At 37.0% G+C, this 25,739-nt stretch overlaps 1 protein-coding gene across 3 annotated transcripts in view; it reads left to right on the plus strand.

Moving 5' to 3' along the window:
• The window catches only part of LDHC (lactate dehydrogenase C), a 30,644-nt gene that overhangs the window by 4,406 nt on the left and 499 nt on the right, over window positions 1-25,739 (plus strand). For 2 of the 3 annotated variants that reach the window (XM_045557648.1, XM_045557649.1), the window contains 4 exons: window positions 1,969-2,086; window positions 14,684-14,857; window positions 16,784-16,901; window positions 19,629-19,752. In XM_045557648.1, coding sequence (XP_045413604.1) covers window positions 1,969-2,086; window positions 14,684-14,857; window positions 16,784-16,901; window positions 19,629-19,752 — 534 coding nt within the window. Of the gene's footprint in view, window positions 1-1,968; window positions 2,087-7,682; window positions 7,857-14,683; window positions 14,858-16,783; window positions 16,902-19,628; window positions 19,753-25,739 lie in introns of all 3 variants that reach the window. The other variant, XM_045557650.1, reaches the window with a different exon arrangement.

Consider the following 25,739-nt stretch of genomic DNA (forward strand, 5'->3'; position numbering starts at 1 on the left):
AAACTTTTAGGGATTGCTTGAGCCCTGTCTTTGACTATCAAAGACAAATGCAAATGCCGCTGGGAAGATTCCTTTGTTAAGAGAATTGTCTGCTAACTTGTTAACAAGGGACAGAAATCAAGTTGGAAATATAATTTAAAGCATGCTGTGTTAGCTATTAAATTATTGTCATTTAGCTCCAAATCCAACTTTCTATACTCTGCTTTGTGATGCTGCTGCTGGATCTCTGCATAATAATTTCCTCTTTTGCCGGTTGGCATCTTGTTATGTTCTGCCAATAGAAGGCACTAGAGGGAAGTTGGAAGGCAAGAGGAGGTGAGACATGACCTCTTCCTTGTTTGCTTATTGTTCTGGTCACTATAATCCCAGCTGCAACCCTTTGCCTAAATGGTAGAGGTTGGTTCTAGCCTCCAGCTTCTTTTGAAACTCTCAGAATTGACCTCATTCTTGCTCCTTCAGTGGTATCACCAGCAGCCAGGTTTTGCCTTCCTCAGATGTCTTATCCTAGCTCTATGAAGCACCTCCTTTAGTCTCTTTCTTTGTGTTCCTGCAGTCTTAGGATTACTAGCTTCTAACTGCAGCTGCTATCTCTGGGTTACCTCAATGTTCCCTTTTTGCTCTTTTAGCCCTCCAACATTTGGCCAATTCCCTATATTAAATTCCCACTGTTGAAATGTTTAGAGTGGGTTTCTGTTTTCCTGACCAGACCCAGATAGAGACACAGACTGATGTAAAAATAAGTCCATAAACGTGATCTGGTTTTCTTATCAACTAACTAGAAGTGTTATGTGATCTTTCTGGATGAAACCTCTTATTCTCCTCCCATTCCTGATATATAACACATGATTTAGTAAATTTTAGAATATATGGCTTTTCAGAAAGGCCATGTGGTACTTGATCTGAGAAAAAGCAATAGTAAATAGGGACTTTTACCCTTTTCCCTTACTGTTCACCTTTGGAATCTGGCCACTGGAATCTGAGGGAATGCTCAGATATAGTTCTATATACTCTGTTGCATGTGATGAAAACTCAATTCAAATTAGAATAAGAAAAAAAGAGTATATATTGTTCATGTAACTGGAAAATCCAAGAGCAGAATTAGCTTCAGTACTACTGGATTCTGGAATTCAGATGTATCAAGACACAGTCTCTGTATATCTTGGTTTAGATTTCCTCTATTGGCTTAATTCTTAGGCAGGGATTTTCTGTGTGGTGGTAAAGATGACAGTACAGTTTGTTCTTAGATGCTTATGTCATTCTTAGAGTTTATGATTCCCAATAAAAGTGGGACCTAATCTCCCATCTTCCATTTTCAAACCTCATAGACATTGTGCTCATTTGTTGTGCCTGGGCCGTGTACCCATCTGTGAATTAATAGCTTTGGCCAGAAGGACAGGGTGGAACAATAGGCTGGGTCTGGTTTTATGCCCACCTATCCCTAGCTTGGAAGACCAGTGTTAACTGTACTGCACTGACCACATGGAATGGGTTCCCACAGAAAAGAGGAATTCTATTACCAGAAAAAAGGATACTAGACAGGTGAAAGCAATAGAATTCACCACAGGTGCTACCTTTCTGTTTTGGCCATGAGGATAGATACTAAAAGCAGCTTCAGCCAACTCAGAAATTAGGCTGAAGGTTAAATATAATACAATACTTTGAAAGAATTTCATTACTTTTCATTGGTTTTAAATTGCTATCTGAAGGGTAAAAAACCCAGTTCTAAAAAATTCTAACAGTTATGTGAAGGCAAAGCAATTCATAATATTTCCTTCATCTTAATGTTTACCTTGACTTCTAGTCACTCTCTAGGCTCATTCAAAAACTATTATTTATATCATTTCTTAACTATTAAAATTTAAGATTCTTTGATTATAAAGTAGCCACATGAAAAGTTTTCTCATTCTCCTAAAACTTAAGTAGGAACATTTCCCAGAACATTTTATTTAGCACTTTCATGTATTTTAGGGTTTGGCTGATGAACTTGCCCTTGTTGATGTCTCATCCGATAAACTGAAGGGAGAAACGATGGATCTTCAGCATGGAAGTCTTTTCTTTAGTACTTCAAAGATTACCTCTGGCAAAGGTTAATTTTAGTTTTATAAAGTTATTTTGGGAGCTTTTTAAAAAAGTAATGAATTTTGCCAAATTGATACCAATAAATATAAACTGAAAAATAGCACCATGTCATTAGGCCACATAGTTTAATGGGGTTTAAAAAAAAGAACATTTGATTATAATTGGAAGAAATTTAGAAAGTGCAGAAAAGTATAATGAAAATTTTGAATCTCTTCTGTTAATAATTTTGTATACTTCTTTTTCTATGCATATGTTTTTTACATAACTGACATTATATAAATGCTTTTTAAACTTGTCATTCTATCTATATAATTTCCTAAGGATATGTACTTTTGAATAGTTTTGGAATATTATTGAATATTTATCCATACTCTTTAATCTGTTTTTTTTCTTTTCTTTTTCTTTCTTTTGAGATGGAGTCTCACTCTGTCACCCAGGCTGGAGTGCAGTGGTGCCATCATAGCTCACTATAGCCTCGAGATTCTTGGGGTCAAGTGATCCTCAGCCTCCCAAGTAGCTGGGACTATAGGTGTGTGCCACCAAGCCCAGCTCATTTAAAACAATTTTTTGTAGAGACTGGGGTCTTGCTGTGTTGCCCAGGCTGGTCTCAAACTCCTGGTCTCAAGCAATGCTCCAGCCTCGGCCTCCCAAAGTGCTGAGATTACAGGTGTGAACCATTGTGCCTGGCCAACATCATATTTAATTATATGATTAGTAATATAATTGGTCTAGATATCTCTGGTTATAAACATGTCTAATTCTTGATATGCAGCAACTAATGAGCAGAAGTACACAGACATACTGGATAGTAGTCTACTAGTTAAGAATGTTCAGTGTGGCTGGGGTATCAGTATGTTTTGAAACTGTTAATCTGGTGAATTAGTTAAAAGATGTACTATGGTTTTAAAATACTTTAAAACACATTCAGCCTTCGATTTCTAATAATATAGCAGGATAAATATCTGGATTAATCTTCTTGATGTAAATGAGAAAACTCCTGCGTAAAATATGAAAAAAAATCAATCTTTAAAAAAAAGAGTTGCTCTTAACAAAGTAGGGCATTTTCAGAATAGGCACTGAGTGAAGTGAGGAAACCAGAGAGTTAAGCAGAGCACTGTAGCTAGTTTTCACCCTGATAGCAGTTAGCCAAACCTAGTGAACATCAATTTTGGTTTTCACTGTCTCATAGAATTTAGGAAGAGACAGAGCCTAATCTGGGGATTTGCATAGGAGATCACCCCACAAAGCTGGGACCCCAGTGGACTATACTAGGGGTTTATAAAGTTTTTCTATAAAGGGCCAGATAGTAAGTATTTTAGGCTTTGCAGGCTATATGGTCTGTGTCACAACTACTCAGCTCTGCTGTTGTAGTGCCAAAGCAGCCATAGGCAATTCTTAAGTGAGTGGGTGTGGTTATGTTCCAGTGATACTTTATTTACAAAACAGGTAGTGGACCAGATATGGCCTGTCTACCGGCAATAGTTTACCCATCCCTTAACTATACCATTAATGTAATGATGACCTAGAAATAATTCATCTCTCCTTTCTTGGGAACTCTAAGTAAACTTTAGTGTTTTAGACACTTTATTGTGGGAAAATGGCTGCTGAGGACTTGGAACCATAAGCTGACCCTTATTTGAGTTTCAGGAAATCTTAAGCAATCAGATGGTCTTTGGAGGAAACTCACTTTATTTCAGGCCTAAAAGAACTTCCACAAATAAAATCCCAAGGAAAATGAATATCTTACAATAGGAATAATTAAATCTATAGGAAAATGCCTGAGCAAGAACCAGCATAGATAACAGAAACATGCTACCACAGATTTCATAATTATCAAACACAAATTATAAAATTAATGTGATTATTCTATTATAAGAAATGAAGGAGAAACTTGAAAATATCAGCATAAGACTGGAAACTATAAAGATAGATTAAAAAAAATAAAATGCTGGGCGTGGTGGCTCATAGCTGTAATCCCAGCTACTTGGGAGGCTTGAGGTGAGAGGATAGCTTGATGACAGGAGTTCGAGACCAGCCTGGGCAACATGGTGAGATGTCTCCAAAAGAATAAAAAATTAATTGAGTGTGGTGGCACACACCCTTAGTGACAGCGACTCAAGAGTCTGAGGCTGGAGGATTGCTTGAGCCCAGGAGTTTGAGGCAGCAGCAAGCTTTGATTGTGCCACTGCACTCCAGCCTGGGTGACAGAGCAAGATCTTGTCTCAAAAAAACAAACAACTATAACTTCTAAATGTGAAATATAATGAAATAAAAGCTCAATGAATTTAATAAAAGATTAGACACATTTGAAGAGAGAAGTGGTGAACCTAAGGCAATTACCCAGAAGATAGGAAGAGGTGGAACATGTGACAGGTTAAGAGTCATGGAGAATAGAATGATAAAGTGTAATGTACATCTAATTAGAATTGTGAATGGGGCAAGGAAATATTTGAAGAGATTTTGATTGAGCATTTTTGAAAACTAACAAAAATCATCAACCCATGGTTTAAGGAAGCCAAGTAATCTCAAGAAAGATAAATACAGAAGTTCCACCTAGACACATTATTGTGAAATTATAGAACCCTAAAGGCAAAGAGAAGATTGTAAAAATTGTCAGAGGGAAGACATATTATCTATAGAAAAGGGAGAGGGTGAAGGACTGACTTTTTAATAGGCTTAGTGAACCCAGAAGTCAGTGGAATGATATCATTAATGTTCTGAGAGAGACTAAATGTCAGTCTGGAATCTGCCTAGTAAAAATATCTTTAAAGACTGTGGGTGAAATAAAGATATTTCTGACAAAGACTGAGATAATTACTGTCAAACCCTCACTAAACGAAATACGAAAGTATATACTTCAGACAAATGATAAGTCATCTCAGATACAAGGTCTGAGATGCAAGACAAAAGACAAAAGGGCCCAGAAAATGGTAAAAATGAGGGCAAACCTAAATAAATATCAATTGTATAAAACTATAGTCTTGTGGGATTAAAAAATAAAAATGTAGCATGTAAATCTGCAGGTGAGGGGTGGTAGTGGTAAATGAAGTCGTGTTCTAAGTTTCCTACGCCATTAGGGAAAGGAGGAAGGTGATGATTAACTTTGGACTTTGATAAGTTAAAAATGCATGTTGTCTAGCTCTCTGGGAGGCCAAGGTAGGAGGATCACTTGAGGTCAGGAGTTCGAGACCAGCCTGAGCAAGAGCAAGACCCCGTCTCTACTGAAAATAGAAAAAATTAGCCAGGCGTGGTGGCATATGCCTATAGTCCCAGCTACTCGGGAGGCTGAGGCAGGAGGATACCTTGAGCCCAGGAGTTTGAGGTTGCTGTGGGCTAGGCTGATGCCACTGCACTCTAGCCCAGGCAACAGAGTGAGACTCTGTCTCAAAAAAAAAAAAAAAAATGCGTGTTATAACTTCTGTGACAACCCGTGAAAGAACAGAAGCAGTATGTATTCTTTAAATTAGTAAAGAGGAAGAAATAAAATTAGAAAAACATACCTAATGAATCAAAAAGAAGATAAAAAGAAATATAAGAAGAGGACAACATATAAAACTAGGAGTTTAGCAAGGATGACAAACACAAAGTTAGTAATAAAAAATCCATTGTATTTCTATATACCAAAACCAAAACAAATTAAAGTTATTATTTACAATATCATCAAAATAGGAAGTACCTGGGATATGAACTTTTGTACAGAAAATCATACAGCCTTATTGAAAGATAATAAAAATCTAAATAAATGAAGAGCTATGCCTTATTCATATTGTAAGATGTCCTTTCTTCCCATATTGATTATAAATTCTGTGCAGGTTTTGTTGTTCTTGGATATGCAGAGCTCATTCTGAAGTTCTTTCAGAAAATCAAAAACCCATGAATAGACAAGACATTCTTTTTTTTTGAGACAGGATCTTGCTATGTTGACTAGGCTGGTCTTGAACTCCTGGCCTCAACTGATCCTCTCACTTCAGCTTCCCAGGACTACAGGTGGGAGCCACTGCTCCTTGCTGACAAGAAACTCTTGCAGGACAAGGGGATGGGAACTTGGTGTACTAAATAAGACTTAGTACAGAGATAAAAGATTGTTATATAACACTGATAATATTGTAGATAAATGGGAAATTTATGGACCTATAACATTTTTGTTATGGAAATAGTTATCTTTATGGAAAAAGATAAAATTGAACCCCTACTTGATACTATATACAAAAATCAAATCCAGGTTGGTTAAAGACTAAAACGTGAAAGGTAAAAACTTCAAAGCTTCTGTTAAGAAGATGACATAGAATATCCTTATGACCTCAGGGTAGGGAAGAATTTCTTAAACGCAAAGACACAAAAAGCATAAATAATAAAGAATATAGACTTAAAACTGTGTTCACAAGAAGACACTGAATTTGTCTGACAGAATAATATTTCAAATAATATGAACTATGGAGAGCTGATACCGGAGAAGTTGCAAGGTCTTTTGCCTGTTTATCCTTTAGAAGTTGATGGAGGGAAGAGGAAAAGGAAAGGGGATGAGGAGGAGGGAGGGAGGGGAGAGAGAGAGGGTGAGATGAAAGAGAGAGGTTGAGATTAATTCGGATTTTTGGGATTAGATAAGACTTTATGTGGAAGGTCAAAGTTGAGCAAGATCTTTGAGCAGGAATGAGTAGACTACATGTGCAGAGAGGGAGGAGAACTTAATGCTACAGAACTTTAACTTGATATGTTATCAATCTCCTATACTAATATGTAACATATCAGCCTAAGAAATGCCGTATTTCTAGGTTTGTCTTTCTAATTAAAATCTCTGCAGGGGGAGGAAAAACATAACAATGTTTATGTTTCATAAGTTTTCTCCTTTCTTGGATTAGAAATATATAAGAATGATTGTAAATGGAGATGTAATATCTTAAAAATTAAGCAGATTTCCTTAAAAACGAAGGGTTTTTCCATAAAAACAAGTTTTTTAAAAAACATAGAAATGGGATATAGAGAATATTTTAACTAATTTAACTCTTGATATCCATCTGGAAAACAACTCCCAGCTATATAATGCTTTTTAAAAAAGTCCTGTATGTGTTACTGAGCGTTGTATAAAATCAGCATTGGAGTCAATAGGTGAAACAACTTCACAAGTGGTCATCACATTTAGAGGGTATTTTCTTGTGTGGATTAAGAACTTGTTTGTAGTTTCAAACCAAGCCCCTTATAATAATTAGAAGTAAATAATTCCAACTCTGAGAATCCTGAAACAGACACATAGATCCTCAGAGTTCCAAAATTCTGCTTCATTATGGTGTTTCTAGGAAGCCAGAGAGCTGACTTTCATTGCCTTGGGCCTTAATAACAAATGGGAATGTGAGGGAAAGGGGGTGGTAGGTTCTGTTATAAAAATGTTGGAGGAAGCTGTGTGAAAATTGGCAAGTCATAGTGACAAGGCTTCCTTCAGGTGATATGAGATAATATTACTACATGGACAGTCTTTTCATCTGCAAATGCCAGAAATGAAGGTACATGAGTACTTTAATACCAAGACATACAATAGGCTTTTAAAGAGTTAAGGCACAGTGGTTATGGCAATCTTGATCCAAATATTAGTTTTGTTTCCTTTTTAGATTACAATGTATCTGCAAACTCCAAAATAGTTATTATTACAGCAGGTGCAAGGCAGCAGGAGGGAGACAGTCGCCTTGCCCTGGTCCAGCGTAATGTGAATATCATGAAATCAATCATTCCTACCATAGTCCGTTATAGTCCTAACTGTAAAATGCTCATTGTTTCAAATCCAGGTGAGTCTTTTTTCTTCCCTTTTATTGCATAAGGATGGCATTTCCATACCATTCCTTTTAAAAAAAGCAAATTAATTGAGGTGACATTTATTTACAATAAACTGCACTTATTTAAAGTATACAATGCAATGAATTTTGGTAGATGTAATCACTCCTGAAACTGCCATCATAATCATGATACAAAACATTTCTGTTATTTCTGAAAGTTTCTTTGTACTCCTTTGCAGTTCATCCCTCATTCCACCTCCACCCCATTTTTTTGGAATTTTATATAAATAGAATCATTCTGAATGTAATCTTTTCTGTCTGGCTTCTTTCAATCAGCATAATTATTTTGGGCTTCATCTATATTGTTGGGTATGTCATGTTCCTTTTTTATTGCCAAAGAATATTCTTTTGTTTATACATTTAAAATATTCTGTTTATCTGTTCACCTGTTGGTAGATATTTATGTTATTTCCAGTTTTGGGCAATTATGAATAAAACTAATATGAACACTTGTGTTTAAGTACTTGTGTGGTCATATCTTTATTTCTCTTGGATAAATACCTGGGAGTAACATAGGTGGGTTATATGGTAGGTATATGTTTAACTCTATTAGAAACCACTAAATGGTTTTTCAAAATGGTTCTGCCTTTTTACATTCCCACCAGCACTGTAAGACAGTTCTAGTTGCTCCATATCCTTGCCAACATTTGGTATTGTCAATATTTTCAATTTTAACTATTACAATATCACTGTGGTTTTAATCTGTATTCCCTCAATGATCAAAGATATTGAACATTTTTTCCTGTTCTTATTGTCTATTAGTATATTTTCTTGTGTGAAGGGTCTATTCAAATCTTTTGCTCACATTTAAACATTAAGTTGCTTGTCTTCTAATTATTGAGTTGTAAGAATTCTTTATATGTCCTAAATATAAGTCTCTTTGTCAAATATCAGTATTTCCTATATTTTCTCTCCATCCGTGGCTTGCCTTTTTGTGTTCTTAATGTTAATGAATCTTTAAAGGAGTGAAAGTTTTTAATTTTGATGAAATCTAGTTTATTAATTTTACATTCAAGTTTCATGCTCTTTTGAGTCCTATCCTAGAAACTGAACTACCCTAAGTCTGAAGATTTTCTCTTATGTTTTCTTCTAGAAGTTTCATATTTAGGACTATGATGTATTTCATATTAGTTTTAGTGTTTGATATAAGGTGAAGGTTGATGTTCATTTTTTTCACTGATGATATCCAATTGTTACAGTAATATTTGTTGGAAATATTTTTCCCATTTGAATTGCCTTGGGAACTTGGTTGAAAATAAATTTATGCTAGATGTGAATCTATTTTAGGATTCTTGATTTTTTCCATTGATCTATTTATATTTTCTTTAGTCAATATCATACATTATCTTGATTACAGTAAGTCTTGAAATCAGTTAATGTAAGTCTTCCAACTGTGTTCTTTTCTAAAATTACTTTGGATATTTTATATTGTTTGCATTTCCACATACGTTTTAGAATCAGCTTGTCAAGTTCTGCACAAACATGCAAGAGTGTTGACTGGATTTGTGTTAGATCTATAGATAAATTTGGAGGGATTGATTACACTTGTTGACTCTTTCAATCTATGAATTATGGCATATCTCTCCATTTATTTGTCTTCATTTCTTTTTCTTTTTTATTGATATGTAATATGTGCACATATTTATGAGGTACATGTGATATTTTGTTACATGCATAGAATGTGTAATGATCAAGTCAGGGTATTTAGGGTATCCATCACCTCAAATATTTATCATTTCTGTGTTGGGAACATTTCAAGACCTCTCTTTAAGCTATTTTGAAATGTACAATACATTATTGTTAACTGTAGTCACCCGACTCTGCTATTGAACATTAGAACTTGTTCCTTCTGTTTAACTGTATGTTTGTACCCATTAACCAGCTTCTCTTCATTCCTCACCACCCCCCCCACCACACACCCCCTTCCTGGCCTCTGGTAACTGTCATTCTGCCGGTCTACCTCCATGAGATCAACTTTTTTAGTTCCCACATATGAGTAAGAACATGTGATAGTTGTCTTTTTGTGCCTGGCTTATTTCTTTTCTTTCTTTTTCTTTTTTTCTTCTTTCTTTTTTGGAGATAGGGTCTCATTCTGTTGCCTAGGCTAGAGTGCAATGGTGCAATGATAGCTCACTGCAGCCTCAAATTCCTGGGCTCAAGCGATCCTCTCACCTCAACCTCTTGAGTAGCTGGGACTACAGGCGTGTACCAACATACCTGGCTAATTTTTTACTTTTTGTAGAGATTGGGTCTTGCCACGTTGCCCAGGCTGGTCTTGAACTCCTGGTTTTCAGCTATCCTCTCACCTCAGCCTCCAAAAGTCTGGGATTACAGCCATGAGCCACCATGCCTGGCCTGCGTGGCTTATTTCACTTAACATAATGTATGCCTTCTTTATTTTCTTATAGCAATGTTTTATAGTTTTCAGGGTTACAAATTTTGTTAAATTATCCCTAAATATTTTATATTTTTATATTTTTGATGCTATTATAAAAAGAGTTCTTTACATTTCATTTTTCAATTGTTCATTGCTAGTATATATAAATAGTATTGGTCTTTATTTTAAAACATTGCTAAATTCACTTATCAATTCTAGTAATTTTCTTTTAATTCTATAATTTCTCTGTGCATTATCATGTCATCTACAAATATAGTTTTACTTGTTTTAATTCTTCCTTTCCAATTTGAAAACCTGTTTATTTTCTTGCCTTATTTCACTGGCTAGGATCTCCAATAAAATGCTGAATATGAATAGTGATCAGAGAAAAATCTGTATTGCCTTGGAGGCTCATTTCATTCCTCCCTTTGATACTTTAACAGACTGAGCCAGCCTGTGGAGAGACAGCAATGCTTTAAGCTGATAACAGTGTACCTAACTGGCATGCAATGTTGTCTCCAGGGCCCTTAATAGGTAGATACATATTGGCCCTGAAAATGAATTACTCCTTACTATTGTTCCCAGATCCAGTTATCTCTCGATATATTTCTTGTAACTTAGAGAAATTACATGTCCTCTACTCCTTTCAAAGCTACCATGTAGACAGGTAACATTGGGTGGTGGCAGTGGGGCTCATTCTTTCTCTTGGAGGTATCTCAAGAGACCACCTAGATTGCAGCCAAGGGAGGCCCCTCTTTACTTGGCCATTTTGTGTACAAGTTTATGCCCAACCTATGCTTTGGAATAATGAGAGTTCAGTGTACAGAGTGTGCTTTCCTAATTCTCTGCTTCTAAATTTTTCTCCAGTAAGCTCTATTTTTAGCTATGTTCTGTGGTATGTGTCCATGAGCCTTTGCACATCAAGTGTTGAGAGTGGACATACTTGCCTTGTTCTTTATTTTATGGGGAACAGATTCAGTCTTTCACTGTTGAGGATGATGTTTAATGTGAGTTTTTCATGAGGTTCCCTATTCTCTTTATAGTTGTTGAGATATGTTTTTAAAAATTACGAATGGGTGTAGTTTTTTGTCAAATGCTTTTTCTGTATCTGTTGACCTTTTTATCATTACATAATGTCTTTCTTTGTCTCTAGTAACAACTTTTGTGTTACTGTCTGTTTTTTATTGTAACAAAATATACCAAACATAAAATTTACCGTTTTAGTATTTTAAAGTTCATAGTTCAGGGGCATTAAATACATTAAGTATATTTTCTTCAACCATCACCACTCTCTAGTTCTTGAAGTTTTTCATCACCCCAAGTGGAAACCCTGTAGCCATTAACTATTCATTTCCCATTCCCCCCTCCCTCCATCCTCTGGCAACCACTGATTTGCTTTCTGTCTCTATAGATTTGCTGATTCTAGATATTTAATATAAATGGAATTATACAGCCTGTGGCCTTTTGTGTCTGGCTTCTTTCAGTTAATAATGTTTTCAGGGGTCATCCATGTAGCAGCATGCATCAGTGCTTCATTCATTTTTATGGTTGAATAATATTTCACTGTATGGATATACCAAATTTTGTTTATTCATTCATCAATTTTTGTTGTTTCTCCCTTTTGGCTATTGTGAATAGTGCTGTTATGAACATTTATGTATAGATTTTTGTTTGAATACTTTTTTCTTTCCTTCCTTTTCTTTTCTTTAGTTTTTTTTCTTTTCTTGTCTTTTCACCTCAGACACCTGAGTAGCTGGGACTACAGGCAGGCACCACCACGCCCAGCTAATTTTTCTAATTTTTTATAGAGATGAGATCTCACTTAGGCTGGTCTCGAACTCCTGACCTCAAGGTGTGAGCCACCACACACAGCATCTTTTTTGTTTTTGTTTTTGTTTCTGTTTTTGAGACAGTGTCTTGCTCTGTTGCCTGGGCCAGAGTGCAGTGGCATCATAGTAGCTCACAGCAACCTCAAACTCCTGGGCTTAAGTGATCCACCTGCCTCAGCCTCCCGAGTAGCTGTGACTACAGGCGAGCACCACGACACCTGGCTAATTTTTCTATTTTTAGTAGAGACGGGGTCTTGCTCTTGCTCAGGCTGGTCTCAGACTCCTGAGCCTAAGCAGTCTTGCTGCCTTGTCCTCCTAGAGTGCTGAGATTACAGGCATGAGCCGCTGTGCCTGGACCTATATGTATATATTTTTTAGTTATGTTTTTAGTGGTTGTCCTGGTAATTACAATTAACATCTTAGTTTGTGACAATGTAATTTTAATTAATATCAACTTAATTTCAATAGTACCCCCAAATTTTGCTCCTATAGAGCTTTGTTTCCCCATGCTGTTATTGTCACCAATTATATCTTTATACATTGTATGCTAATAAACCTAGATTTATATTTATCGCCTTATGAAGTTGTCATATACATTAGATAGGGAAAAAGAAGTTCCAAACAGAAAAGTACATTTATAGTATCTTTTGTATTTACCTATGCTGTTGTCTTTACCAGTGTTCTTCATTTCTTCATGTGGATTTGAGTTATTCTCTAGTGTCATTTTATTTCAGCCAGAAGGACTCTCTTTAGCATTTCTTGTAGGGTAAATCTGCTAGCGATGAACTCAGTTTTTATTTACTTGGGAATACCTTAACTTCTCCATTTTTGAAGGATAGTTTTGCCAGATATAGAATTCTTGATTGACTTTTCTTTTTAATTTTAGTGTTGTGAATATATCATCCCACTGCCTCCTGGCCTCTTTGGTTTCTGATGCAAAATCAGCTGTTAATCTTATTGAGGATCATTTGTATGTGATGAATCTTTTCCTTCCTGCTGCTTTCAAGATTTCCTCTCTGTTTCTGTCTTTTGACAGCTTATGATGTCTCTCATTGTGGATTTCTTTGAATTTATCTTACTTGAACTTTGTTGAGCTATTTGGTTGTATAGAATAATGGTTTCATCAAATTTGGGAAGTTTTTGACCAGTATTTCTTCAAGTATTCTTTCTTCCCTTCCTTTCACTTCTGTCCTTCTGGGACTCCCATTATGTGTATGTTAGTACTCTTGCTAGTGTCCTAGAAGTCTTACAGGCTCTGTTTATTTTTCTTCATATTTTAAAATTGAAGTGAAATTCACATAACATATAATTAATAGTTTTAAAGTGTACAATTCGGTGGTATATAGTGGATTCACAATGTTATGCAACCATAGCTCTTCATTCTTTTTTTCTTTCTGTTCCTCAGACTAGAAATTTTCAGTTTACCTATCTTTAAGTCACTGACTCTTTCTTCTGCCTTCTGAATCTGCTGTTGAGCTCTTCTAGTGACTTTTCATTCAGTTATTGTACTTTTCAACTTCAGAACTTCTATTTCCTTTCCTTTTTATAATTTCTATCTATTTATCGATATTCTCTATTTGGTGAAACATCATTCTCATATTTCCTTTTGTTCTCTAGACATGGTTTCCTTTATTTCTTTAAACATGTTAAAATACTCTGTTTAAATTATTTAGCTAATAAATCTTTGTCCAATATCTGGGCTTCCTCAGGCACAGTTCTTATTTATTACTTCTTTTTGTCCTGTGTGTGGCCATGTTGTTTCTTTGCATGCCTCATAATTTTTTGGATATTTTGAAAATTATGATGTGAAAACTCTATAAACCAAATTTTACATCCCCCAAAGATTTGTTACAGTTGATGCTTATTGTAGTTGTTGTTTGTTTGTTTCATGGGTTTTATGAATTAGTTCTGTAAAGTCTGTATTTTTTCTTGTGCAGGGCCACAGAAGTCTTTGTTGCATTTGCTTAATGGTCAGCTAATGATTGAACAAAACTTTCCTTAAATGCCTGTAACCAAAAAGTATCTCCCAACCTTTGCTGTAGAGCTGTGTGTTTGTATTGGGTCATACTTTAACACTTGGACGGTTTAAAACTGCTTTAGCTTTCCCTTCCTGCTTGAACAGAGCCTCAAGGTCAGACAGAACAAAAGCTGAAGATCTTCTCATGTTTTTCCTGAGCATGCACAAACCTGCACACAGCTCTGGGCATGTCCATGGCATTATTCTAGGTAGGAGATGCTGATAGCTCAGATGAGGATGTGGGGATGGAAAGAAGAAGTCTGGGAGATGTTAAGGAGTTAGAATTAACAGACTGACTATTCGATATACAGATAGGCACATAAAGTATATCAAAAGAGGATTTTTTGTTTTGTTTTAAAATTCTGGTAGTGAATAATTTAAGAGTTTAAAAACCTATGTGAGTGATTATCCATATTTCTTTGTTTATTTGCTTCACTTTGAACTCTGTAATGAATCTGTATTTGACTCCAAGGCACTTCATCTATCTATTCAGAAAAGCAAATTAAGGAGAGAAGTTACTATGAATCTTTTTCTAACATGAAATTGTTCTTCCTAGTGGATATTTTGACGTATGTAGTCTGGAAGTTAAGTGGTTTACCCGCAACTCGTGTAATTGGGAGTGGTTGTAATCTAGACTCTGCCCGTTTCCGTTACCTAATTGGAGAGAAGTTGGGTGTCCATCCTACAAGCTGCCATGGTTGGATTATTGGAGAACATGGTGATTCTAGTGGTAAGTATAAACCTATTATCATATGTAACTGCCCTTCTTATCTCTAATAATGCATATTTTCTTTAAATTCTATTTTTTTCCTGAAAATAATATAGCCATATAGCTTTCATTTTGTTGGTACTTCCCTAGTATATCTTTTTCTATTCCTTTACTTTCAGTCTTTTGCATTGTTATTTTAGTAACATCTCATAAAATTGTCCATAAAACATATAGCTGTTTTAAAAGTCAATCTGAGTGTTTCTCTTACCTAGAGCACTTTTTCACTTATTGTGATTTTTTAACAGCTTTATTAAGATCTAATTCACATGCCCTAAAATTCAACCATTAAAGTATATTATTCAGAGTTGTACAACCATAATCTAATTATAGAATATTTTCATCAACCCAAAATGAAACCCCCATTCCTCTACCCACCCTAGCCCCAGGCAACCACTAATCTACCTCTGACTGTATAGATTTGTTTATTCTAGACTTTTCATATAAATGAAATTATATAATATGTGATTTTAACTATTACTTAAGGCCACACTAACCTCTTTCTTTTCTGAATTTATACATTTTATCTCTGCTACGTAGTTAGAACTTTATACTTCTTACAGTGTTCTTTAATTGTGTCATCTGTGTAAATCTTCTTTCCATAACAGCAATAAACTCATTGAGAATAAAGGCCATTTGTTCATTTGTTCAATCAATCATTTATTCAAAATGTTTAATATGCCCATCTCTTTTCTTCATACTTCAAGAGCCATGGTATTAAAAAAAAGAGCTATGCTATAATAAATACTTTTGATTTGAGTTGGACAAATACTTCTTTGACTCGTATCTTAATTTGACCCTATTGGCTTGTGTTGTTGTCCTAATGCAGCTGTTCTTTCTGAAATGTCCTTAAAAATAATTTTCCCAGACATATTTTAATTTCTCACATTTAATATTGCATGATTTTATTTTTAGAAGAACAGTATATTCTAATTAGTATTAATTTGAATATATTTAGTATTCTATTTACCATGATTTTTCTTTGTTTCTTTTCTCTTCTTCTGGTTTCTGTTGGATCTACTTTCTTTAATTTTCTCTACTACTTCTGATTACTCACTTATCTTATAAATGGTTATCTATAAATTTTTAACATTCATACTTGATCTCAAGATGATTAGTGTATTTACTCTTCTTTGGAACAATACCAAGAATTTAGAATGCTTTAAGTTTGATCACCCACTTTCTGTGTTATATAATTATTAATTCCCTTTTTGGATCCATCATGTTTTTATAGCCACCAAAGTAGTTATAATTATTGTTTGAATAGTCAATACTTGTTTTGATTTATGTACATGTTTGCCAGTTTTGTTGGTTATCCTCATTTTCTACATCTAACTTCTTCACCTGGATTCAGTTTCTTTCTTTCTGAACTATATCCTGCCAGAGTTGTTTATATGAACATGTTTTAGTCTCACCTCATTCTGGAATGACAGTTTAACTGGATATGAGATTGACAGTTTTCATATACATATATATATGCACACACACACATATATGCACACATACATACAGTTTTTGTTGAGATAAGATCTCTCTGTGTGACTCAGGCTGGTCTCAAACTCCTGGGTCAAGCAGTCCTCCCACCTTAGCCTCCCTAGTAGCTGGGGTTGTGCCCAGCTAATATTTTATCTTTCTTATCAATCCTTTTCTTTGTGCATTTTGTATGTTGCTTAAAAATGCCTCCCATACTACACAGTTATAAATAAATTCTACATATTTTCTAACACTTCATAATTTTATTTCTTACATTTCCCCCCTTTTATGCATTTGAAATTTACTTTTAGGTATAGTGTAAGGTAGTAACCTAACTTAAAAACACCAAAACACTGAACTGAAACCACTGATGCAATGTTGGGAAGAAGAATTCATTCTGAGATATGTTTTTTCTAGTGCCGTTATGGAGTGGGGTGAATGTTGCTGGTGTTGCTTTGAAGACTCTGAACCCTCAATTAGGAACTGATTCAGACAAGGAACAGTGGAAAAATGTCCATAAACAAGTTGTTTCAAGGTAATAGTATTCATTCAATTTCTTAATGCCTTAATAATCAGTGTTTTTTTTGTTTTTTTTTTTTTTGAAATTGATATAGAGTCTTGCTCTGTTGCTGGAGTGCAGTGGCACAATCATAGCTCACTGTAACCTTGACTGCTGGGCTCAAGCGATCCCCCTGCCTCAGCCTCCCAAGTTGCTGGGACTAAAGGCAAGCACCATCATGCCCTGCTAATTTTTTTAAAAAGTTTTTTTGTAGAGACGGGTCTCACTATGTTGTCTAGGTTGCTCATGAACAATAATCAGTCTTAAGAATAAATTTCAGAGACAAAAAGTCTGTAGTTGATCTTTGCTTTTTGTGAGATAAGTAACCCTAAGATTCTGAAAATCACTAAATTCAAACTTATGCATAGCTTTATTTTGGAGGTATTTTTCAAAAAGAAAAAATACTTATTATTTCACAGGAACTCATATATATTTGAAGGTAATAAAGCATAATGATTATGAGCATGGACTTTGGGGCCAGGTTGCTCAGGTTTGAAACCTGGCTTCACCATTTGTTAGTGATATGATATTGGGAAATTACTTAACATCTCAAAAGCTCAGCTTAACTCATCTTTAAAATGGGGATAATTATAGAACTTTCCTTAGAGGACTAATATGTAGAGCAAATAAGTTAGTACTACATGTAAAATGCTATTATAGTGCCTGGAACTTATTAAATGTTCATCATATGACTTGATGAAAAGAAACATGAAGCTAATGCAGATGATCAGAAATCAATGAGGCTTTCTTATAAATGAGATGTCTGACTCCATATACATCAGACTTGAGAACACACATGATATCCTTCATGCTGTAGCCAAGTTACATGTTAGTAGAAGTTATATAACTTAAAAATCACTTTGGATATTCATAACTTGGAATATTATATCTACAAAAGCCACAAATCTACAGTGGGTATATTATGATAACAACCCTACAAAAATGTTTAAGAATTAGGGCAGAGACTAAAAAGTCATATAATATAACAAAAAAGAGATTATGAGTGAGTTTTTATTCTCTTAGGTGCCCTTTAGTTAAAAAAGTTAAAATTATTTTATGATTATAAAAACTAAAATCACCATCTGTATGGGTATAGAGTTTCAGTTTGGGAAGTTAAAAACGTTATGGAGAGGATGGTGGTAATGATTGCACAGCAGTATTAATGTACTTAATGCTACTGAACTATACACTTAAAAGTGGTTAAGATTGTAAATTTTGCCACAGTTTAAAAAATGTTTTAAGAAAGTACATGGATAGAGCGCAGTGGCATCATCACAGCTCACTGCAACCTCAAACTCCTGGGCTCAGGTGATCCTCCTGCCTCAGCCTCCCGAGTAGGTGGGATTACAGGCATGAGCCACTATGCCTGGCTAATTCTTTCTATTTTTTGTAGACAGGTGGTTTCACTCTTGCTCAGGATGGTCTTGAACTCCTAAGCTTAAGCAATCCTTCTGTTTCAGCCTCCCAGAGTACTAGGATTATAGGTGTGAGCCACTGCGCCTGGCCTAATTGTTTTATTTTTTGTGGGGACAGAGCTGGTCTTGAACTCCTGGCATCAAGAGAGCCTCCTCAGCCTCCCAAGGTGCTGGGATTACAGGTGTGAACCACTGCGTCTAGCTCCTATATCCCTTCTTAAAGCTAAATAAACTCAGTGCTAAACTAAAACTTCTCTGTCCTGTGAGTTTGACTGTTGAGCCAAATGTGAGTCCACTGTTGGTGGCAATGTAAAAATATAATATATACTTATTATGTATTATAAGAAAATTCAGAAAAGTGGAAAGAAGGCTCACCTGTTTTTAACTTATTACCTCTGAAAAATAATAAAAAACATGCTCATCTGTAAACCTGCCACACACTGTCACTCAAAAATAATCACTATTAATCATTTGGTAGATTGATACAATTCTAATGTTTGTAAAAAATTTTATGTTTTAGGGTGGGCGTGGTGGCTCATGCCTGTAATCCCAGCACTTTGGGAAGCCAAGGCTGGAGGATCTCTTGAGGCCAAGTGTTCAAGACCAGTCTGAGTAACACAGTGAGACCCTGTTTCTCCAAAAAAAAAAAAAAATTACCCAGGCATGGTGGTGCATACTTGTAGTCCCAACTAGTGGAAAGGCTGAGGTGGGAGGATCACTGGAGCCCAGGAGTTCAAGGCTGCAGTGAGCTATGAATCCTGCCACTGCACTCTAGCCTTGACAGAGCAAGACCCTGTCAAATTAAAAAAAAAAAATTATGTTTTTTTGCAAGTCAGAGATAAGAAGTGCCTGATGTTTGGGACTGTGCTCTTTTCTTTTGAAAATGTATCAAGGATATTTTTCCATATCCATTTATTATTGATTTAATGATATATTCTTAGGAAAAATATGTCCACATGGTTTACAACTATATAAAGTTACATTTGCATGCTAGTAACAATTTTAAATGGTTAGAGAGATTTATATGGAAGCTTCCTTTTTCTTTTTTAATGCTGGGATATGCTAATGCATAGATGGTAACTTTCAAGGGAATCAGTTGCCATGTTTGGCTATTTAAGCAACAATACAAATATATTACAACTAGTTTCATGTTGAGTGGTACCTCTGAGAAAATTTTAATAGAGTAGCTTTGGCATGTAGATTGCTTCAAATGGATGCTTGAAGAATATTATGTTTTCTCTGAGTTGACTTCTCATGAATTTAATTTCCTTACTTTCTGTACCTGCAGTGCCTACGAGATTATCAAACTGAAGGGGTATACCTCTTGGGCTATTGGACTGTCTGTGACAGATCTGGTAGGATCAATTTTGAAAAATCTTAGGAGAGTGCATCCAGTTTCCACTATGGTTAAGGTAGGCTTAAATTAAATCTTCATTTATCATTTTTCCTTTAATGTTTATTGAGTCCCTAGCATATGCCAGACAGTGTACAAGATATTGAGGATATTATAATGATGAACAAAAAAGACAGGGAGCCTGATGTTATAGAGTTTAATGAAAGAATTGAACTTCATAAAACAATTACAAAAGTAAATATATGATAAATTGTGGTAAATGTTGTGATGAAAAACTGCAAAGTGCTAAGAATATATAACAGGCGATTTTACCCTGGGGAGAGGCATGGGAAGACTTCCTACAGAAGTAAAATGTGGCCTAACCCAAGTAATGAGTAGGTATTAATTTCAAAGGCCAGACTAATATACCAAGTAGAGGGAACACATGTGCAGAGGATCTAAGCAGATATAAGTCGAGAACACTTGAAGATCTGAAAAAAAAAGTTCAGTTATTAAATTGATATTAACTGATCAACACTTAAGTGCACATATAGTAATAACATTCATCGGGCGTCAGGCAGAGCGGAGAGGGAGGAGGGGATGGGTATATATATACACACCTAATGGGTGTGGTATGCACCATCTGGGGGATGGACACGCTTGAAGCTCTGACTCGGGTGGGGCAAAGACAATATATGTAACCTGAACATTTGTACCCCATAATATGCTGAAATAAAAAAAAGTTAAAAAGTTCAGTTATTGAAATGTAGAGAGCAAAGAGAAGAGTACATTATGAGGCTGAAGAAGTAAGCGTGGTCAGTCCACCAAAAACCTTATAAAGGGCTTTGGGGCCTTGCCTTAAGAGCAGTGGAAACCAAGGGACTGGAAATTTTTTATGTTAAAAAGATTTCTGTGATGGAGAGAACACATTTGAAGAGGACAAGAGCAGATGTAGGGAAACTTGTTAAGAGGCTGTGCAGTAGCTCCGAATAGAGAGGATATTGGTAGTAGAGGGGAAGACAAGGGGACAAATTTGAGATACACTGTATTTAGGAGGTAGAATTCGTAGGAATTGATAATGGAATGAGTAGGATGTGAGGGAGAGAGGTCATTTTTAGGTTTCTGTTTTGCACACTTAGGTGGTAATCTCATTCACTGAGGAAGGAAGTACTCAAAGCAAAGCAGGTTCGAAGGTCTTGAATTTGAGGTGCCTTTGAAATACCTGAGAGAAATAGGTAGTTGAGTCCAAGTTTCTGGCACTCATAAAAGAATTTTGGGTTGGAGTTGTAATTATAAGCATGATCAGCATATAAACAATATATTAGGACTGTTGGATAAAAGCTATAGAAGCCAGCTCAAACTTGCTTAAGGAAATAAAATATATATATACATATATATATGCTCATGTAACTGAAACCCTGAGGAGGCCCAATTCAGGTGCTCAGACTATGTTTTCTGTCCATTCTCTTGGCTCCTCTTTTCGCTCTATTGCCTTCCATCTCATGCAGACGTTTTCCATGGGGCAACAAAGATGGCTCCCAGGCCACCACATTGGCTCCTCCTATAATCCCAGCACTTTAGGAGGCTAAGGCAGGGTGATGGCTTGAGGCCAGGAGTTCAAGACCAGCCAGAGCAACATGGCGAGACCCCATCTCTACAAAAAATACAAAAATCATCCGGGTGCAGTGGTGCACTCCTGTAGTCCCAGCTACTTGGGAGGCTGAGGTAGGAGGATGGCTTGAGCCCAGGAGTTTGAGGTTGCAGTGAGCTGTGATGATGCCCCTGTACTCTAGCTGGGGCAACAGAACAAGACCCTTTCTCTTAAAAAAAAAAAAAAAAGATGACTCCCAGTACCTGCAGATTTAGAGCCTATAATCTCAGGTCCCTGCCTCTCCCTTTGTCCATACTAATTTCTAGATAATTGCCTTTTCTGGAATCACATACCCACTCCTTTGATACCTGTCAGTTGGGGGGAGGGATAGTTCCCAAAAAGAAAAGAGAGGTTCTGTCAACCAAAAAAGAGGAAGGGATGTTAAACAGACAAAAACAACAGATTTCCCTTACACATGGTACCTGAAGCTGTAAATTTTAATGAGCTTGTGTAAGGAGAGTCTATAAAGTGAGAAGAAAGATTGAGATTGAGCCTTGAGGAATTTCAATATTAAAAGTTGAATTTATAGTGGGATTTCACAAAGGTGACTAAGAAGTAGTGGCCAGGGAGTTAAAAGAAAAACTAAGAGAACATGGAATCATGGTAACCAAGAGAAAGGAGGGTGCTTTAAGATGGAAGAATTGGTTTTCTCATGCTGATTGATGTTGTGAGGTCATATTAAATGAGGATTTAAAATTCCAGTAGGATAAAGCGACAGAGGTCAGTTGATAACCTTAGCAGGAACTGTTTAATGAAGTAATAGAATTGAGACCCTGATTGGGGTACACCAGGGTTTTCTCAGTCTTGGCACTATTGACATCTGGGGTGGATAATTTTTCATTGTGGGGGGCTGTTCTATGCATTGTGGGATGTTAGTGGCATCTCTGGCCTCTATCCATTTAGCTGCCAGTAGCATACCTTCTCCCCTAGTTGTGACAATCAAAAACGTCTCAAGATACTGCCAAACATCCCTGGGGAGACAAAAATCATCTCTGCTTGAGAACCGCTGGAATAGACTGAGGAAATTCAGACAAGTGTAAACAGCTATTTTTAGGTATTTGGCTATGAAAGTAAGGAAAGAGAGCAGTAATAAGAAAATTAGGACAATTTTTTTTTTGTTTTTGAGACAGAGTCTCACTCTGTTGCCCAGGCTAGAGTGCCCTGGTGTCAGCCTAGCTCACAGCAACCTCAAACTCCTGGGCTCAAGTGATCCTCCTGCCTCAGCCTCCCGAGTAGCTGGGACTACAGGCATGTGCCACCATGCCCGGCTAATTTTTTCTATATATATTTTTAGCTGTCCAGCTAATTTCTTTCTATTTTTAGTAGAGATGGGGTCTTGCTCTTGCTCAGGCTGGTCTTGAACTCCTGAGCTCAAACAATCCACCTGCCTCGGCCTCCCAGAGTGCTAGGATTACAGGCATGAGACACTGCACCAGGCTGACAATTATTTTTTAAAGCAGAGGTGCTGATGATAAAGATCAGGTGCCAAGGGAGAGGTTCAAGATAGAAGTAATTATCAGAAGGGGATGGGACCAGAGCAGAGGTGGAGGTGTTAGCCTAGAGAGCAGGAGGGACATCTATCTGTTGTAACAGGAGGTAACAGGATGGGTACTGATGCATATAGATTTGTAAATTTGGCTTTGGAAGCATCTGATGCCTTTTATCTTTTTAGTGAAAGGAGACAAAAATCATCTACTGAGAGTCAAGGGAGGCATAGGAAAGTCCAGAGATTCGAGAAAATTGTAAATAGTCTTTGTAGATAATGGGAAAGAAGATTTGATTTTTTATGAAAAGCAGAATTACTGTCAGGGTAGATGCTTATTTGAGGTTGGGAAGCATTAATTTGTAATGTAATTTAAAGATTAACTGTGTTGTATAGTTTTTTCCAGTGACCTGAGTGCAGAAATGGAGAAAGCGGATAGCTGAATTCATTCAGGTTTGGGTTTTACTGGCAGAGTGTGAAAGAAAAATAGAGAGAGAGAGACAGAGATATTGGGGAATAGGGAGAAAGAGAGAGAGATTGAGAGAGAGAGGTGCATGCAGCTTTTGTTTGTACACATGTAGAAAATGGGTTTAACCTTCTGCTAAAGAGTCACAGACAAATTAAAGGCTTTTGCCCTTGAATGTGATCTATATACACATGAATAAATCTTTAAAAAATAATGAAGAATTTAGGAAACATTAATAAAAACTAAACATTAAAATGGGCAAAGGGGTATGGCTAAAGGGTTACAGAATGACGGAGCATGGAATCTAAGTTGGTATAGAGGGACCCATAGTAAGGGCCAGAGTAGGATAACTGGAGTGGAGGAGAAAGTCCCATGAGCTAAAGAAGGCAAGAAACTGGAAAGAAAGGGAATTAGTTGGATTATCCACATGAACAATGAAGTCAACAAGGATAATGGCAGAAATTGGGATACACAAGGAAGACTGCGAGCCATGTGTCAACATCTTTTGTGAATGAGATGGAATAACCAGGTACCAGGAGGTTAGTAGATGGTCATTAGAAAGGAGGAAAGAGCTGAATACAAAGAGCCTCAAAAACAGAAGGATAGTAAGTTTTGTTTTGTTTTGTTTGAGATGGAGTCTTATTCTGTCACCTGGGCTAGAGTACCGTGGTGTCAGCCTAGCTCACAGCAACCTCAAACTCCTGGGCTCAAGTGATTCTCCTGCCCCAGCCTCCTGAGTAGCTGGGATTACAGGCAAGCACCACCATGCCCAGCTAATTTTTCTATTTTTAGTAGAGACGGGCTCCGCTCTTGCTCAGCCTGGTCTCGAACTCCTGAGCTCAAGGGATCCTCCTGCCTCGGCCTCCTAGAGTGCTAGGTAGGATTACAGGCGTGAGCCACCGCACCGGGCCCCAGTATGTTTTGTTTTCACAACAGTAGGGGTTTAATGATTTGGAAGTGGCAATGAGGAGTACACAGGGGATACCACACACCCTTCTCTTTTGAGGATGCAGAAGCTGTGGAAAATAAGCAGCTACCCCTCTAGGACTCCTGAGGAAGAGTCAGGGAAGTGTCAAATGAGCGCAGTGAGGACAGAGTGAGTAATACGGGTATTTAATAGCCTTTACTGAACAAGTCAATGGATGAATTATATTTTATAGGAAACACTTAAACATTTGACATTAAGAGGAGATCATTTTTCTTTTTTCTTTTTTCTAGTTACTTCATTTTTACTACATATTTTCAGCACACAAATCAAGGTGCAGTTTATTTCACATTAATATTAATAGGATTTTTTATCAAATAAATAGGGAATTCTCTTTAAAGAACCATCCATCACCATACTTCATGGCCAGTCCAAGAGCAAATGAGAGCACATTTTAATATATCCAGGGGAATATCACTAACCAGGCATAAAGCTTAAAGGGGAAAAGGCAGACTGAGGGTGGCAGCAGGTCATGGTTAGCACGATTAGCACACAGGGCCAGGCCGGGGGAACCCTCGTTCCCGGGTTCCTTGTTCCCAGCCCACCTAGCAGCATGATGGATGGACATGAATTCGCCAATTCCAGTCTGAAATACCCCTTCTAGAGCGAAGAGAGATGACAAAGGTGGAGGGAAACAAGTTCCAGAAACAGTAGTAGGGAAGCAGAGGGGCTTCTTCCCTAGACAGAGTGGCCTTGTCCCTGATGACACCCCTGGAAGCTCATGTGAAAGCTCCAACAGTCACACAGAGGTGGCAATGGAATGATCAAGAATAGGAAAGTCAAGTATGACTGTGGCTGGAGCCTGGTGGATGGAACGTGGGCTGACAGTCTGACGGGACAGTAGCCTTCCACAGCTAGGCATAGACCAAAGTGGAGGGAATGTGAGTAGGGCCTGGCAGGGGGCATCAGCTCTGGAGGCTTGAAATGCCACCTGTAGCATCTGTTGTTCAAATTCAGTGGTACCCCCTGCTGTAAAGGTATAAAGCAGAGACTTCCCAGTCACCTTCTGCACCAAACAGGATGTTTGATCTCATAGTCCTTCATCAGTTAAAATGGCATCAGGAAGGACTGAGTGGCATCCTTCTCTGTGGACAGAAATGACCTGGCAAGTGTTAAAGTAGATTGTATCTTTCTTGGTCCTTCTTTTTTTCTTTTTTTTCCCCCCCGGAGATGGAGTCTCACTCTGTCACCTAGGCTAGAGTGCAGTGGAGTCATCACAGCTCATTGCAACCTCAAACTCCTGGGCTCAAGCAATCCTCCTGCTTCAGCCTCCCAAGTAGCTGGGACTACAAGTGAGCACCACCATGCCCAGCTGATTTTTCTATTTTTTGTAGAAATGGGGTCTCGCTCTTGCTCAGGCTGGTCTCAAACTCCTGGCCACAAGCTATCCTCCGCCCTCAGCCTCCCAAAGTGCTAGGATTACGGGCATGAGCCACTGCGCCTAGGGCCCTTCTTGATCCTTTTAAAAGCCTCTGGCATGT

The sequence above is a fragment of the Lemur catta genome, chromosome 7, assembly GCF_020740605.2.
Source record: "Lemur catta isolate mLemCat1 chromosome 7, mLemCat1.pri, whole genome shotgun sequence".
In the NCBI taxonomy this organism is placed as follows: domain Eukaryota; kingdom Metazoa; phylum Chordata; class Mammalia; order Primates; family Lemuridae; genus Lemur; species Lemur catta.